This window comes from Mustela nigripes, chromosome 11, assembly GCF_022355385.1.
Source record: "Mustela nigripes isolate SB6536 chromosome 11, MUSNIG.SB6536, whole genome shotgun sequence".
Taxonomy (NCBI): Eukaryota; Metazoa; Chordata; class Mammalia; order Carnivora; family Mustelidae; genus Mustela; species Mustela nigripes.
The window spans coordinates 23,894,591-23,912,641 of record NC_081567.1 but is presented as its reverse complement, the minus strand read 5'-3'; the positions used below and the strand labels follow the sequence as shown (position 1 = coordinate 23,912,641).

Sequence of the window (18,051 nt, the reverse complement as noted above, 5' to 3'; positions counted from 1 at the left end):
GGCTCCCGATTAGCCATTTATTGTGTGCGAGAGGACTCATTTCTTTTTTTTTCTTTCTTTTTTTTTTTTTTTTAAAGATTTTATTTTATTTATTTGACAGAGAGAAATCACAAGTAGATGTGGGGCAGGTAGAGAGAGAGGGAAGCAGGCTCCCCGCTGAGCAGAGAGCCCGATGCGGGACCCGATCCCAGGACCCTGAGATCATGACCTGAGCCGAAGGCAGCGGCTTAAACCACTGAGCCACCCAGGCTCCCAAGAGAGGACTCATTTCTTTAATAATCTTCCTGAGGTCATTTTCGTTATCTGTAAAAGGAAAGTACTTATCTCTTAAAAATTGTTATGGTGGTTAAAGGAGAAGATGGGGAGAACAGAGGTGGTGTGACGATTCTACCTGTCAATACTGCTTTGCTGATGTATAGTCAGAAGGGTCAAAATGGCAGAGCCTGGGCTCAAGCCCATGGGTCCTGACCCAGTCCCACGTAGATGGCAATCCTTTCTAAGAGTCAGTCCCATAGAGAAAAATTTAATGCGTGTAAACTTTCTCATCCTGTCTCATTTAGTTGTAGGGTAACCATCAGCACTATACAGTTATCTCCTCAGGATAATTCTGTAGGATTGAAATTTCTGGGTCAAAGAGGTGGTGTGGTTTTTTGTTGTTTTTTTTTTAATATATATTTTGTAAAGATTTTATTTATTTATTTGGCAGAGAGAGAGCACCCAAACAGGGGAGTGGCAGATGGAGAGAGAGAAGCAGGCTTCCCGCTGAGCAGAGAGTCTGATGTGGGGCTTGATCCCAGGATCCTGGGATCATGACCTAATCCAAGGCAGACCCTTAACTGCCTGAGCCACTCAGGCGCCCCAAGGTGGTGCAGTTTTAAGAATTTTGATACCTCTTCCCAAAGAGCACCCCAGAGAGAGATTTTTTTAAATAACTAGTTTAGGAGCACCTGTGTGTCTCAGTTGGTTAAGCATCTGACTTTGGATCAGGTCATGATGTTGGGGTCCTGGGATTGAGCCCTGTGTTGTGTTCCCTGCTCAGTAGAGAATCTGCTTGTCTCTCTCCCTCTGCTCCCCCGCCCCACCCCCTGTGTGTGCACCCGCTCTCTCTCTTTCTCATAGTCTTTTTTTAAAAAAAAATAAACTCATTTAGGATCCTACCATTGTACACTTTCCTTCATCTCTGTCAAAAAAATTAGTGAGAAATCTCATTGCTTACTTTGGCATTTCTCCAACAAAAAGGGAAATCATGATCTCTTCCTTTGTGTGTTATTTTTTTTCTGAACTGTCTGTCCTTTTTTTTTCTTTTTCTTTTCTTCTATAGGAATGTCCCTGCACCCCCCCCCCCCCCACCCCTCACTTAAGAAGAAAATAAAAGTTCGTAATATTCTTTTTCTCTATTTTGGATGGCGACTATCCCAACCAATATTTTGGTTGGTGCATATGAGGCCCTGTCTAAACTAGAGTCTGGTGTCTTTAAAGGATTAAAATGGAGGCTCGAGGTGGCTCCTGGAATTGTCTTGGCAAAGGCTATGGGCAGGAATATGGGGCGTTTGGGTTGGAGACTATTCATCAGTCCAGTAACCACATTTTTCTAGTTTTGTATTTGATGCTTGTACATCTTGGGGATTTACTGACCCTGGAGGGATTGTCCCTCTCAGACTAACTAATTCCTAGAGATTGCAAACAGCTGGCTAGAGATCTGCCTTTCATATGCAAATGAACCACCCAGAGCCCAGCACCCACTCCCACCCCCCAGCCCTCTTTTGCTGGGGGCTCTTACACTCAGGGCCACTATTCCCCTGCCCTCATCACCCCAGGGCCAGACACCAGACAACCAGAAGCATTTCCTCATCCCAGGACCTACTGAAATTATTCAAACTATCCATCCTAAACCTGGCTGCCCTGCTTCTCCTGTTCCCTCCCATGGAAACCACAAGAAAGGTTCTTGTTCATGGCTTCCCCCCTCCCTTGGCCTCCTGAGTGACCTTGGTGCTTCTTCGTGTGCCCCCTCCTCTTGGGATCTGGGAATCTAATCAACTATGTTTTCAATGGCATTCATCTTCTCATCTGTTAGCCTTGCCATATCTGAATAATAATAACAAAACTACATTTTAAAACAACAAGCATCACCTGCCCTCAACACAGCTGGAGCATCCTGTGTTATTTCTCTATTTGGTTGTTTTTCCAATCTTTCTTCAAAACCCCTGCCATCTCCCAGCCCCACACATTTAATGACATTATGGCATTCTCCCTGGAGTTACTAAGCATTGCCTCCCTTCCTGTCCCTGGACGCATCTTCCGCATCTCCTCTCCTGCCGTGATGAGAGCAGCTTCCTTCTCCCTGGGCTGATAACCTTTCTCCCTCACCTTCACCTACCCCTTCCTCCTATAACTCCCTCTTCTCAGAGGCACTGAAGTATTCTCATCTGCTCATCCCATCTTTTTTTTTTTTTTTTTAATTATTTTTTTCTGCTAGTCCCCTCTGTAGATACCTTCCTTTAACCCCACACTCCCTCCAGCCACCATCCTATTTTCCATCCTTTCATCGCCAAACTTCACAAAAGATTTATCTGCACACTTTCTCCTCAAATTCACACTGATACATGTCCTGAACGGCCAGCTCCATCGACATTGCTCATGAAGATCACTAAAGACATCCATGTTGCTATTCAATCACTTTTTTTTTCTTTATCTTAACTTGCAGAAGAGTAGCCAAAAAATATTTGTGAACAAACCTTACTTTATTCAGTTTATCAGAAGTTTCCATCTTCTTGGAATGCTCTTGCCCTCTTAACTTTTAAACACTGGTAAGAAACTTATCTTAATAATCTCGACAGCTGTCACTTACTGAGTGCCTCTCTTGGGTCAGAAACTATAATGATTGCTTTTACATTTAGTGTCTCAGACAACGAGGCCCAGCAACATGTTCCCAAGAAGATTGTAATTCAGAAATACTGAGTTGCTTCCCTGAGATTATCCAGCTAGCCCGTGGTAAATCCATACTATAGCCCTTCATCTTCTTCAGATTTTCTCCTATGATGCATTGCACTCCTTGGGGTAAAAAGCATTCTGTGCTCAGCCATGAGAGATAAGTGGTTTCAGGTCTTTTTTTGAGGGACTGAAGCTAAGGTGTGGAGAAATTTGAAAAACTGACCAAACAGAATAGAAAGGATTTTTGTGAGAGTGGTGTATGCTAGAGGGGGTAGAAAATGAGCCAAGGGAGACGACTCTCCAGACAGAAGGGTCATCCCTGGCCTTACCTCTAACTGTTTTTCCCAACCTGAGCCCCCACTTCCCAAGGCCTCAGACAGATGCAGGACCTGCAGGTAGCACATGCATTCTCTGGCTGGGGGCCAGCCGGGGACTCTGTTCCATGTGATTTATTCCTTGCAGCCTGCCCCCATGAACCCCTCCTTTGACCTGCAGCCACATAGCCTTAAGGCTGAGGCAGGTGAGCCTCACACCGTGTCCTGAATACTAACACCTGCCCCTGTCGGGGCAGTCTGGCTCAGGTGAGTTCCAGGCTGTTCCCTGCTTCATCTGGATGTGGACAGGCCAGGTTTAGGGGTGGGAGAGGGAGGCCCAGGAGCTGGATCCAGAGGCTTGAAGGAATACAAACAGCCTTTCTCTGAGATGATAGGTGGGAAGTGGAAAGTCCTAGACGATTTGTAGAGACTTTGGTCTGTAAAATAATATCCTTTTTTTCAAGAGGAGCTCTGTTATCACTTGGCCAAAATGTTACAAATCAGCCGCATGAATCTGTGGTCAGCTGGTGACTTTCTAGTATGTCTTTCCTAATCTCCCAGCAGCTGTGAATGGTTCCTGACGTGACAATAGGGACCTTGCAGTATGATTTAAGTTCAGAGAATCGTGATGTAAGGTTGTCTGGGCAGGCCCATGAGCTAAGGAATGCAGTCAGTCTCCAGCAGCAAAAGGCAAGTCAAGGGATTCTTCCACAGGAGACCAACTCTGATGACACCTTGATTTTTTTAGCTCAGTGAAATTGACTTCTGATTTCTGGCCTTCAGAGCTGTAAGAAGTTTGGTTACTTTTTGAGCCACTAAATTAGTGGCTATTTGTTAGAGCAATAATAGGAAGCTAATACAGAATCTAATTTGTGTCTCTAGGCAACACTGTCAGCACCTCCCCCTTCTGGGATGACAGTGAAATCATGTATCTCAGAGATGGGGTGCTGCCTGATAAGAAATTTCATTTGATCTATGGATACTTATTTACTAAGCATCTAGTTTGTCTAAGCAGTGTTTTAAGTATTGGAAATACAGTGGAACAAAATACAACAAAATAGCTGATATATCAGCTCCCCAGGGACTTACCCACCAGTGGGGGAAGCAAGTGGTATATTAGTGCACAGCAAAATAAGATGCTTTCAAATATTGGTATCTGAGAAGGCCTCTTTGAGGTGGTGACATTTGAACTGAGGTTTGAAGGATGAAAAAATACATCTGCATGAAGATCTGTGGGAGTGTGCCGCGTGTGCATTTAGGCAGAAGTAACAACCATGAGGAGAGACAGCACTTGAACTATTCAAAGAATAGACAGGAAGCATGGCTGGAGCCTAGAAAGTGAGAGGGAGAGAGGAAAAAGTAGAAGAGATCTGTGGGGCCGGAACTTTCCAAGCCTTGAAGGCATATTAAGGAGACTGAATCTTACTGTAAAAGCAGTAAAGATTCCATTATACTGTTAAAACAGGTAGTGTTGCAAGTCTTCAAGACTGTGGCTTTTTAAAAGATAATTTCAGCAACTTTATGGAATATGGATGTCCGGTGGGCAGGGATGTACAGAGTAACAGTAGAAGCACACCATTCCAGGAGACTTCCAGGGCTGAGGATGGTAGGAGGTGGTGGAGGGGAAGAGCGTGGAGTCATCCTGAGATAAGGGGGTGTGTCGCTGGATGGAAGGGGGTGGAGCCAGTGCAAGTGGGTGGAGTCACCAATTGGTGGGGTTTCCTTTAGGGTAGTGAAGGAAGGGACTTGAGCATTATGCTAGCAGTTCGGTGCTTAAGAGTGAGTCACTTATTGAGATATAGAAGACTAGGGAGTTGTTTGGGGCTCGATCTCTTTCTTACTGTGTCAAAATGAAGCATAAAGAAATCAGTCCCCACCCTGGGGACTCTAACCTAGTGGAGGTAGTGTGTGCATAGTGGTTAAATGCAGTCTCTGGAGTGAGTGTGCCTGCGATCATATCTCAAGGGCTTCCTAACTGTGTGATCCTCACTAGTTGCCTAATGTCGTTTTGCCTCAGTTTCCCCATATTTAAAATGGGGATAATGAAAGTGATGTGAGAATTGCATGACTGAGCAGCATGTTGTAAATAATCATTAATTGTTGCAGTTACGGCTTTGCTCGCAACCCTGTACGAATTTCAGACCAAACAGCTCTTCTAAGGCAGCCCCAACCAGGAAAAAGAAGCAATGAGTAGAACAGGGCCAAAGACATTCAGGAGTTTTTAATCATCCAGCTTCCACCCACCCCAATGATATATAATTTTTTTGGAGTAGATTCCCCTTAGAAAATGGCTCTGGGCTTTGAAGAAGCTATAGTTCTTCCTTCACTTTTGGTTTCTTCTCTTGTTTTGGAGGTCCCTTTGGCTTAGCCACCTTCTCCTCCTCCTCAGCTGTTTCCTTCTGTCCAGCTGGCTCTAATAGCACTGTCACATTCTCCAGCTCGGGCAACTTCTGGTCAGGTAACTCTTCCTTGATAAAAGGTACCTTCTTTTCCTCAGCTAATGCCTCCTCTTCAGTCACTTCACTTTGTTCAACAGACAATAGCTATTCAAAAAAAGAAAGAAAGAAGGAAAGACATAGGATAAAGAAATAAAGAGGCAAGAAATATGTGATAATTGTGATTGTAATTACCAGGCCTTCTTTTTTGGGAAATACCCAGAGACACATACTTGAGGATCAAAGGCCCATTTGGCTCAGGTGAGGAAATTCCCAACCATGGGAACCCTCTAGAAATAGGGCCTTTGGAGAGTCCCGTTTCTCCACTTGCAGGCCACAAGTGTGGGTGCCCCAGGTCTAGCTCCAGGGCTGGACATATGACCCAGGCCTTTCATGAAATCCCTAGCCAGGACATTTGCTAGGACTATGAAGAAATAGATGCCTTCTCTTCTCTTCTCTTCTCTTCTCTTCTCTTCTCTTCTCTTCTCTTCTTCTCTTCTCTTCTCTTCTCTTTTGTAGAGAGAGAGAGAGAGACCACCACACAAAAGCAGGGGGAGAAGCAAGCTCTCCGATGAGCATGGAGCCCAAAGCAGTGCTCCATCCCAGGACCCCGGGATCATTACCCAGACAGAAGGCAGAGGCTTAACTGACTGACCCACCCAGGCACCCCAGGTGTTTGTTTTCTAAGCTGGAAGGATATTAGCTTAAAGCTGTGAGGCCATCTTTGACCCTCCATGGGGAAGTGACTGTTTAAGAATAAAGCCAACATAGAGGAAAGCAGAGATGGAGAGACAGAAAATGAGTTTGAGCCCCTGGATCCACCTGTGCCTGATGTTCTTACCAGTTATATGGATTAAGTTCCCATTGTTGCTTAAACCAAAGAGTAATGTTTCTGACATTTGCAACTGAAAGAGTTCTTTTTTTTTTTTTTTAAAGATTTTATTTATTTATTTGACAGAGAGAAGTCACAAGTAGATGGAGAGGCAGGCAGAGAGAGAGAGAGAGGGAAGCAGGCTCCCCGCCGAGCAGAGAGCCCGATGCGGGACTCGATCCCAGGACCCTGAGATCATGACCTGAGCCGAAGGCAGCGGCTTAACCCACTGAGCCACCCAGGCGCCCCAAGAGTTCTAACTAGTATAGATGGCACCTTCTTGCAGATGGCCTCACTGAGGCCTGGATGGGATTGGGGATTCTGAGAGGATGGGGATGGTTATCCAGCCATCAGGAAAATAATGCCAAAGAGCTGGATCCTGTCAAGACATCTGGTTACCAACTCAGGAACGGTGGACCCAGGGAAGCAGCCTTAGGAGACCTCACAGCCTTTCCTTCTGTTTCTAAAGTCTGCTGTTTCTGCTTCCTTGCAGTAAGTGCCCTGGAAATTAAATCATTTAGAATAGGTGGTTGTTCACCTGTAGTCAGTGATCTCCAGAGAGCACAAGATTATTGGACTCTTGACACATTCTTCCCTAGTTAATTGAGTTCTTGATGAGTTCTTGTGTGGAACAGAAGGATCCTGGGTATTGCCGTTTTTGCCTTACCTCCTCCTCATCCTCATCCTCGATCCTTGTCTTGATTTGACTTTCCAGGAAGTCAGAAAAGCCCCTCAGGGTATGTTCTCCTGTGTACAGTACAGCCTAGAAAGAAAACAGAAGAAGGTCACAACAGTAGCCTCTTCCTGCAAGGTATTCAGGGATTGCTATGTAGGATAAATCCAGGGTCAAATTCCTAACAACCTGAGTACAGTGAGCAGGTTCCTTAGCCTCTCTGAGCCTCCGTTACTATGGCTCTAAGATAAGGGTAATAAAAATTCCTCCGTCATTGGCTCAGGGACTTCAGAGCCACACTGTCAGGGCTCAAACCCTGTGTAACCTATGACCCAGTTTTGGTATCTAAAATGTACAGATGATAACATTACCTATGACATACGTTATTGTGAGAATTTAATGAGCTACTATATGAAAAGCACTTAAAACAGTGCCTGACTCACAGTGAGTGCTGTATATAGTTATTTTTACTGTTATCATTAAAAAAGACTAGTTATTATTTTACAAAGCATCTGATACATGATCATTGCTCAGCCATCCCTAGTTCCCTTTAGTCTTTCAGTCTTTAAGATTCTGAAGCTGCTTACTGCCCACTAGTTGTCTACACTCTTCAGATAATGGAATATCTGTGACAGCTGCACCACAGCTGCACCCTCTCAACCCAGCCTCATTTTCCATGACTCTCCCATGTGCACGTTCTGTACCGGAAGGATGGCCTCTTCTTCACAACACTGTGGCCACCCTTTTGCCCACCTGTTGCAATTCTGCCTATAGTTCACACCCCTCCACTAATCTGATTTAAATCTTCAGCATTCTTTAAAATCCCATGTCTGCATGGAATATCTGCCCTCCAGAATCTGTCCCCTTCAATTCCAGTTGCAAGTAGAGGTGGGCCCGCATCATGACTTCTCTCCCACTCTGTCATACTCCTGTTGGGGCAGGAACCTTTGCTTGCAGTGCTTTGATGGACACCCTTCCCCACATGCCAGAGCAGCACAGAGAGTATGTTCCATGGCACTGGCGATGCTTGGTGATTGTGACACTGGTGTGTAAAAGACATTGACCTATTTTTCTATCATGTGGTCTTCCCTCTTTTCGTAGCACCCCACCTCAAAAATTCACATGGAGATTCCCCCCCCCCCCACCTTATTCCAAATAGTCTGGGTAGAGCTCAGCCCCAATATCAGAGGGAACCACATCTTCCTGACAATAATGACTAGGTCAGAGAAGAGCAGCTGACCCAAGTGGGACCCCATTCTGCAAGTCTTGGGACTTTGGGGGAAGCTCATGGAGAGCACGCTTCAAATTGAACATGAGAGGATAAGGGGGGCTGGAGCCGAGAATGAAGCTGATTTGGTAGAAGGCAGAGCTGGAGATCAGGAGACACTGGGTCCATGATAATAGCATAACGATATTTCCGGGTATGTAGGTCCCAAGAGCCCCTCACTTGTTGAGAGTTGATGGGGAAGAGCCTGAAGAAGGGGTACCGGTCCAGGTACATCAGCTGAATGTCATTTGCTGTGATGTCCATCTTGGCAATGGTGACTGTCGAGTGGTTTTGATACTTTCTGCCCAACTCCTCCAACACTGGGAACAGTGCCTTACACTTATCTGACCAGGGTGCATCTGGAAGAGAAGGGCTGTTGTGTAAGCTCACACTAATAAAGACTGAAAGCCAGTGCTACCCCAGAAATACTGTCACTGTGTTCTACTAATGGTCCTGTTATTTCTGCAAATTACATTTCTTCCTTCTTTGAATACTATATTATTTATTTTACATTTCAGCCTCAGTACCTGGTCATTATTAAATCAATTAGAAAAAAATTAATCTAGTCCCCTCTACCCAGACACTAATATTTTTAGCAGGCTAGGACATTTTCTTCTAATTTTTTTTTTTTTTTAACATAGCTTTCCACTCCAGGGGCACCTGGGTGGCTCAGTGGGTTAGGCCTCTGCCTTCAGCCCGGGTCATGATCTCAGGGTCCTGGGATCGAGCCCCACGTCAGGCTCTTTGTGCAGCAGGGAGCCTGCTTCCCCCCGCCTCTCTGCCTGCCTCTCTGCCTACTTGTGATCTGTCTGTCAAAAAAAAAAAAAAAAGTCTTTAAAAAACAAAAAAATGGCTTTCTACTCCAGTTGAAGGTAAAAGAATACGCTAGATGATTCCTCATGTTCTACCAGAAATTGTGTGTGTGTGTGAGAGAGAGAGAGGGAGAGCATGCACACACAAGAGTTTTCTAGCAGAGGTTAAGCTCACAGCCCAAGGTCACTCAGATAATTAAGCAGAGGAAGTGGAATTTGAAGTCAAGGCACTTGTGACCATTCTACCACCCTGCCTTTTAGTCCTTACAGACCATTCTTTTAGCTTTGAATCAGGCCCTCTGAAGAAAATCAGGGACGAGCTCTAACCTTCCCTGCTTATCAACCCCTTAAAGTTTTCTGGCTCTGTGGGAGGGGTGGCCTCAAGGGCCCCAACACTCTGCATTTGGATAATCATCCCTCCATTTACAAACCAAGTGCCTCCATGATCATCTGTTCTCCCCGCAGCTCCCCTGGAGCCAGATGGGCCTGGGTTGGAGTGGGAGGGGGGTGGGGAGATAATGTTCGCAGCCCCAGGGGGCCAATCTGACAGGTCTGCTTTCAAGAAAATGAGGCTGCTTTTGCCTTTTACCAGAACCAAATAGGCATTCTCTTAGCTCTGTGTCAGTTAAGTATAGAAAAGTGGCCCCGCCTCTTATCTATTGCACTTAAAGGCCATAGATCATGGTTATTCCATCATATGGCCCTTAAACACCTCACCCTGTGGATGAGAGTCCATTTCAGTGAGTTTTTTAAAGGCATGCATGATGCAATGCAGCCCTCAGGAAGGAATGGCATCAGAGCTTGATTGGAAGTTTTTGCCTTCCAAGTTACTGTGGGACTTGAGGTAATTAATCTTTCTGAGGCTAAGTTCTTTGATTTGTATCATGGGGAAATCTCCTGGACCTTCCTTAGAGGCTTGTTTTGAGGAGGAAATAAGAGCACGTGTATACAGCCAACTCATGCCTGGCTCATGGTGGGTGCTCCATAGATGGTAAAATACAAGAGATTTCTGAATAACTTCAGTGTCATCCTTCTCTGTGTCTCAGGGTGGGAGAGAGGTCCCTGGCTCTTGCTCTCATGTGCAAATCAGAAACAACAGAGAAAGGGCAGTAGTCCTTAGGCAAGCACTGAAAGTAATTACAGCAATAGGAATAATAAGAACTGTCATTTATCAAGTACTTGGAATATGCCAGACACTGCTAAGCTCTTAACCTGCATGATTTGAGTCTTCAGTTTGGCCACACCAACTCAGGTAGGTTCAATACGGGCCATTTGACAAGTTACATAAAGCCAGAATTGCTATTCTGTCCAGCAATGACCAGCCAAGGCACTGGGGTCAGGCTGTCCAGACTCCCAATTCCAGTTCCAGCACTTACTCGCTGCCTGACTTTGGAAGTTTTTTCACCTCCCTGAGACTCTGTTTAGTCCTGTGCAAAGTAGTAGCAATAATGGTAGTTACTTTCAGAAGTATGTTATGAGGGGCGCCTGGGTAGGGCTTAGTTGGTTAAGTGACTGCCTTTGGCTCAGGTCACGATCCCAGGGTCTTGGGATCGAGTCCCACATCGGGCTCCCTACTCAGTGGGGAGCAGCTCCCCACCCTCACCTCTGCCTGCCTCTCTGCTTTCTTGTGCTCTTTCTCCCTCTGTCAAATAAATAAATAAGATCTTTTTAAAAAGGTTATTAAAAAAAAGTATATTGTGAGGATTAAATGAGATAAAGTATAGAATGGCTCAGCAAGAGGCCTGGTATACCATAGCATTGAATCAGTGTTAGCCATCAGCATTATTATTGCTATAGAAGCCACAGGACTGGATTATATGGAAGGTATTCCATATGTTCCAAGAATTGGATTTTCAGGGAGAGTTGAATTGTAGCTGATAGCACCTTGATCCAATCCCTTTAGATGTTTGAAGACCATCCTTGGCATGGTGTTTTGATAGATTTTGGAGATTTGGGGCCCCAGAATTCAGGAGCAACACTTGAAAGGTAATGTCTGGGCCATGTCTTCTATGACTTCTGCAGAGATACTTACAGAACATCACAAATACATCCCTTTCCTTGTCAAAGACCACTACGTTGAAGTTCTTCCCAACGAGCTGCTTAACTGGCCCCTGGTCCCAATATTTTGGAATGTCTTCACTGGATTGATGTTTCTAGGAAGCAAATTTGAGAGGTCTAACAGTCTTCAGAAAGGGGTTGGCAGTTGGGGCTCCCTGCCCTGACGGGAAACAATGAAAAGTTTTCTCTTGTTCTTACAACTACTTTGGGAAAGAGTTTGAAGTTCTTGATGTCCAGCCTGAATTATTCAGAGAAGACTGAGAGATCAGAGGGTTGGGAAGAGGCAAGGCTTCAAGCTTGGATGAATTCTAGCATTCCAAATACATGATTCTTGAGGTTCTTAGATGAGAGTGGGGTTCACATCTTCAACATCTTAACTAGTTTGTCCCTCCCTCCCCCCAAAATTTAGCTGTTCCCAATTACTTCAAGAATCAAACGCAAGATAATTTATGTGACCTGTAAGACCTTTATCACACTTTGGCTCCTACCAGTCTCATCAAGTTCATTACCATTCTTTCCTTGGTATCTTCAACTGTACTGATCTTCTATTTCCCCAAAGGGCTAGGCTTCTACCTCAGGCCTTTGTTTATGCCATAGCTCTGCCTGGAGGGTCTTCCCCACTCCTCATTCCTGCTCTCTGTTCTCCTTTCCCATTAACTCGGATTTGCAGTAATTCCCTCATCCCCATAGCAGCCTCTAGAAATGACTTCAGGATTCATTTTGAGGGAGCATAAAGGAGGTGGAGGCTGGGCGTGGTTGATGGGAAATGATGAAAAAGATGAAAATTAGAAGTGAGCCAGATCAGGCATTGACATCTCGTGTCATGTGAAAGGTGCTCATCTCTATTTCAAGAGCATGGGAGTATGTTTTGGCCCTTGAGGAGGAGACAGACACCTCCTGAGGTAAACTAGTGGGAAGGGAGAGAGAATGGGTAGAGCTCTGGGTAGGTTTGTAGATGTGGTGATGGAAAATGAGGGGCCCCTGTCATGATGATACATGGTCTTTTACTCAGCTGAGACTGGAAGTAGGAATAGGGTATGAGGACAGAGACACTCAGATTCAGAGAATGAACACACTAAGAGAAATTTATATAGAGATGTCAGGACATTTCAAAGAGCCCCTGGGAGATTTGTGATTTCATGAGGCCTGCCTCATGGTGGTGGTCTTTTTCTCTAGCCTTGGCCTGGAAAGAGTAGGGACGTTAAGTGGGTTCAACCAGAGTTGTGATTTTGCCTTGTAAATTCTACAGGGTATAAAGAAGTAGAAGGTAGACTAAGGAATAAAGAGATAAAGAAGTTAAGGGAATCATCAGCAGAGCTATGAACCATGGAATCCAAGTTCATGAAGGAAGGCAGAAAAGAGTTTGTGAAAGGAGATCAGAAGATTGGAGTCCATGAGAAAGGTAAAGAATTGTAGCAATGTGGATATTAGAAAAAGAAATTAAGAGGATGGGGAGCTTGAAATCACATTTTCAGAGGAACTGCCATCTGTAGTGTGTGGCCCCAAGAGCAGGGGGCTCAGATGGCTTGGACATACCCGTTATGAAAGGAGAGAGAGAGAGAGACAGACCAGGGTTCTGGATGCTGGTGTCTCTGGAAATGATGGCAGAGAAGGGATGGAGGGCAAGTCTGCAATGAGGAGCTTAAGTCTCCCGATAGCGAAAGGGACATGATCAGAGGACAGCAATGGAGGGAGGGAGCAGAGGATCCAAAGTCCAAATGCATAGGGTCTGGGGTTTTGAAGGGAGGAGGAGGAGAAATGACATGGAAAATATCAGCCTCACCACTTGGCTTGTGATGATGATGTGCATCAGAGAAAAAAAATGGCTTTCACTTGAGAAGGCGTGTCTGTGCAGGAATGGACAGAAGGTAATGGGAATCCTCAGAGGAGAGCTGACCAATCATTCTGGTTTGCCTGGAAAGTTCCAATTTATTCTTGTTGTTCCAGAATACTTTTAAAGAATGCACACCCCCACCCATTAATCTCAAAAGTGGTCCCATTTGGAAAATAAAAAATACAGTCTCCTAATTCAGCAGGGTGGCTGGGGGACATTGCAAATGCTACATAAACAGCAGGAGATACTGTGTTACGTCTGGTCCTGCTACAGACTCTCCTTCCTTTTAGCAAAACAGGCTCCTTTCTAGCCTCCCAATAAGAGGCACATAAAATCTTTGAGGCTAAATCCTGATTGCTTAATATATCCCTACTCTATCTCCTCTCCGATAAAATCCATCTATCCTTAAATCTTTCACAAGAGAGTCTGAAAGGAGGAAAAGTGTCTCCTTTCAGAGAATATTGGCCCTGGGAGCTCCTGCATTTCAATTCTGAAATGCCGTTCAAAATAAAAACGTATTGGTGGAATTGTTAAATGATGGAATTATAGAGTCAGGACAGGTCAAAGGTGAAAAGATTGGAGATGGAGACATATGGCTATTTCCCCACTTTGAACCACGAGATTCTGCCTCCCCATTCAGATAACCAAAGCCAGCAAAGTTACGCAGTTTTGAGGTTCTGAGTAAACCTTGTCCAAAAGCAAACTTACCTTGGCATTTCTATTCAGGAAGCTATGGCCAAATTTCTTGAGATTTTCATAGGTTATCTCCTCAGAAGGCATTTTGTACCTTGCGTCAGAGCTTAAGTTTAGGATTTGTACACATGGGATATTAACCTCTGTGATCCTGAAGTATTTCAAGATATGTCCGTTTCTGGGTTCATCTGCATTCACAAGGATGAAAAGGATCTGCCAAATCAAATAAAACCTGAGTCTCTCTGGGATTGGAGGCCATGAAAAGGGTAAAGATTGAAATTAGCTAAGGAATCCCTTACTGAAAGAAATTTGGGAAACCTTGGGAGAGCCCTAAGGGAATGCAAATAGCAGGGTCTATGGCTATTTCTATCTGAAAGACAGAACAACTTTCTATTGGGCAGGGGCAGCTCTGTGCCCTAGGGCACAATCAGAGGTCAGCCTCCAGCCTGGGGTTTCACCATCCTTGTGCAGGGTCCCATCCACACAACCACAGGAAGTCAGGAGGTCCTAAGCTTTCATCCAGATCCTTGGACAAAACAGTAACTGACCCTCTCTGTGCTTGTTTCCTTACCCATATGGTGGTGATTATAAGAGCATCCACCTTATAGGGTCACTGAGAGAATTAAACAGGACAATAAAAGCCTGGTTTGATACTGGGAAGTAAAAATGCTCAATATGTGTCAACTCATTATTATTCTAGATTATTCCTCGCTCAAGGAAATTCATGACTTCATTCACTCGCCATTTAACAAGTGTTCCGCAGAGTACCCGCTGGGCATTTTGCGAAGCACTGGCGATACAAACTGCCCAAGGCAGATAAGATCTGCCCTCATGGAGTTTATGTTCTAGTGGAAAAGACACACAACAAAGGAGTAAACAAATTAATAAATTCAGATAGCAATGAGTGTTAATTAGACAGTAAAACAGAGCCCCGTGATAGAGAATGACCATACAGGTGCAATGAGGTTAGAGCCCAGTGTTACGTAGGAGGGTCAGGAGTATCTGAGGTGGTGACGTTTTAGCTGGGACCTGGGTGATCATTTAACAAGTCAGGGGAACATTGAATCAGGCAGTGGAAACTATCAGTGCAAAGGCCTAGGGTTAGGGAGCTTAGAATATTCCTGAATGGAATGGAAAGACCAGTGTGGCTTTAGCACCATGAGGGGAGAGTCAAGGGAGACAAAGTTAGAGATGTGTCAGAGATGAGATCAGAGGTCTAGTAAGGAGGCTGGCTTTTATCTGAGTAAGATAGAAGGTCATTAAAGAATAGTGAGAGCCAGAAAGTGCTACGATAATTTTTAAAAGATGACACTGGTTGCAGAGAAGAAGTAAGAGGCAAAGCAGGAAAGCCACAGCAAACACTGATACCCTCAGGTCATTCATCTATCAAAATATGAAGGGCCCTACTATGTGCCTAACAGGCTTCCCTCTGCTGGGGAGTGGAAAACAAAGCAACGCGTTAGAACCATCCTTGGGGAAAAAAAAATCCTTGAATATTTCAACAAATATTGACTAGCCATGAACAAGGTAAGATATAGGGGAATGGCCTGTGTGAATAATGTTCATCCATTTATCTTTGGCTCTAAAATGGATCACAATCAAATGGCATTCAGGAAGCTAGATAGCTGGGGTAAAGGCCATCTTAGAACCTTATCTCCCAATATATGATAAAAAAAAAAAAACACTCCACTGAGATTAAAGAGTTAAATAAAAAAATAAATCTGGGAGAAATATGGCTATGTATTGACTCTTACAATGTAAGAGATATAGAAGGAAGCAGTCAGATTGTGATCAGCTGAATCACACCAAAAATTTTAAATTGAATAAACCAGGAAGTTCTATCTACAAGAACTATTTATGTAATTGGAACAAACTCCCTGGAGAATAGTGTGGTGGTTTATAGCACGAACATTAAATATGCACCCTAGTGGCTTTACTGAGTGTTCATTTTGGGTTTCAAAGTTTTTAATGGTTTCATTTGAGTTTTAGAGTAATTTTCATCAAAAGGAAAATAATCTGCCATTACTGTACTTCTCATAAAAAATAAAAAATGAAGCAAATTGCCCCCACAGTCCAGGTGGTGGGACACATAGGTATGGCACTTGAGAAAAACAGATTTGTTTCTAACAGTGATGAGAGCAATAATAGCGCCACTCACTGCACATTTGCTCATTGCTTTGCCTGTGACACCTCTAATTCTTCCATGAAGTTCTCCATTTTACATAAAGTGATTGAAACTCAGAGGCTAAGACAATCATGAACAAAATCTCTCCCAAGAAGAAAAGAGTTTGAAATCAGGTCTGTGCGATGCTAAAGCCTTGAGTCTCAGCAGTTACTTATCAATCCGTGCCACTTCACACCTGCAGGCTGTTCATACTCCCTGACCTCAGACAGGGGTGGTCTCTCCTCCCCCTCACTTCCAGGCCGAAGACCACCCACAAGGCAGCCCTTCACTTGTGCTGGAGCATCTTTCATCAAAAAAGCAGCCAAACCATCATGTTCCCATAGTAGACTTCTCAAAAAGATGAGGGAAGGAACAGCATAGGTATGGCAAGAAAGGAAGAGATGCTGGGCAGGAAGGAGGAGGAAGCTGGTTTAAAATTAAGTAGGAGATAATATGTAACATCAATACGCAAATAAGGGAACTTATGCAAATGAACATGCAAATCACCCTGGGTTTAATTTACAATCACCAGGGCAGCAAACAACATTAGTGTCCTGGATACCCATCCAACAAGGGCAGTAGCACTTTCCACAAACCTTATTTGTAAATTCCTTCGATGCCAATTTATAATGCTGCATTATCAAACCAAATGATTCCCAGCTTTTGGAGGCGAAGAGCAGCATGTGATTCAGGATGTGCAATTCATAAATCAGGTCCTTGCTCTGAAATTACCAGGGAGGTGGGTCATCCATGCACACAGCTGCCCTACCTTCCCTTCTCCCAGGGACCCTTTGGCTCACTGACCTCAGTGTTGTATTCAATAACAAAATCGGTGAGGTGCCCTTTTATGACTTGATTGAGGACATGTTTGTTGGTAATGTCATTAATAAGCTCCTCGCGTTTCACAATTTTTCCCTTGGACAGAAGGAGAAAAGCATTGGAGGACAATAGCTTCCATAATGTAGACACTTTATAGATACAAATAGCACAGTTTTCCCCATGGACAAAAGGAGACCACCATAGTGACAAGCCTAATCTGTAATGTAGGTACTTGGTAAATATGAATGGCTGGGCGGATTAGCATGTAAGTGAAAGATGGGCCTGTGGCAGCTTTGAAAATCTCCAGTCTATAAAGCAGGGAGTGTGTCAGTGGGCAGCCAGTTGCTTCATTTTGAAATCCATCCAAATAGTTGTGTTGATGCAGTTCCTTGCACACTGCTCCTAACCAATGATGCTGTGTTGGGGGTACTAAGGCAAGCCCATTTCTGGGAGATGCAGGACTTCTCTGGTAGGTGACAGTGACCAGCTTTCTTAGAACTTCTCTGCAAGCAGGGGACCTTCCTTCCTTCTAGAAGGTCAGACCTTATGAGTGGCCTGATGAGTCTCCCCCAGCTCCTTCTCTTTCCCTTCACAAGCATTTTCCCTAATCTTTTGCATGTCTAATCCTGCTTGAAGACTGCTTCTCAGAAGGACTGGATTAACACAGGGAAGGAAATAGTTCTCTGTAGCTTAGGATCAAAATCTGTGTGGGAAGGAGAACAAAGATGTAGCTGTCTCTGGATGATTTCTCCCTACTCTCTCTTCGCCTTCATGGAGCTTAACCTGTAGTCCAGACCTCTTGCCTGGACTTTTGCAAAAGCTGCCTAATGGTCTTCCAATTTCTCGCCTTGTTTCCCTCCAACCTACCCTGCACCTTTAGCCAGAGTGATGGTCTTACACTCTCGTTTAAATACTTCATAGGTACTGTTGTCCTTTCGACAAAGCTGAAACTCTTTTCTGAACATGATAATAGTCGATAATTTTAATCAGACTTATGGAGAGCTCATATTGCATCAGCCACAATGCTGAATACATTATATGCAAGAACTCATTTAATCCGCATAACATTCCACTGAGTTACGAATCATTATTTCTCCCATTGTACAGCTGAGGATGTTGAGGCACAGAAAAGTGGAAGTGACTTGACCAAGATTGCTAAGCAAGTGAGAGGGGGAGCCAA

At 44.3% G+C, this 18,051-nt stretch overlaps 1 protein-coding gene across 2 annotated transcripts in view; it reads right to left on the bottom strand.

The window, feature by feature from the left end:
• Positions 1–5,480: 5,480 nt before the first annotated feature.
• PDILT (protein disulfide isomerase like, testis expressed) overlaps positions 5,481–18,051 on the bottom strand; it is a 40,441-nt gene continuing 27,870 nt past the window's right edge. Inside the window, exons 6-12 of one of the 2 annotated variants that reach the window (XM_059415963.1) lie at positions 16,857–16,967; positions 16,649–16,774; positions 13,904–14,101; positions 11,336–11,456; positions 8,672–8,850; positions 7,219–7,314; positions 5,481–5,788 (exon numbers count right to left, since the gene is read on the bottom strand). In XM_059415963.1, coding sequence (XP_059271946.1) covers positions 5,555–5,788; positions 7,219–7,314; positions 8,672–8,850; positions 11,336–11,456; positions 13,904–14,101; positions 16,649–16,774; positions 16,857–16,967 — 1,065 coding nt within the window. In that variant the 3' untranslated portion in view covers positions 5,481–5,554. The remainder of the gene's footprint in view (positions 5,789–7,218; positions 7,315–8,671; positions 8,851–11,335; positions 11,457–13,903; positions 14,102–16,648; positions 16,775–16,856; positions 16,968–18,051) is intronic. The other variant, XM_059415964.1, reaches the window with a different exon arrangement.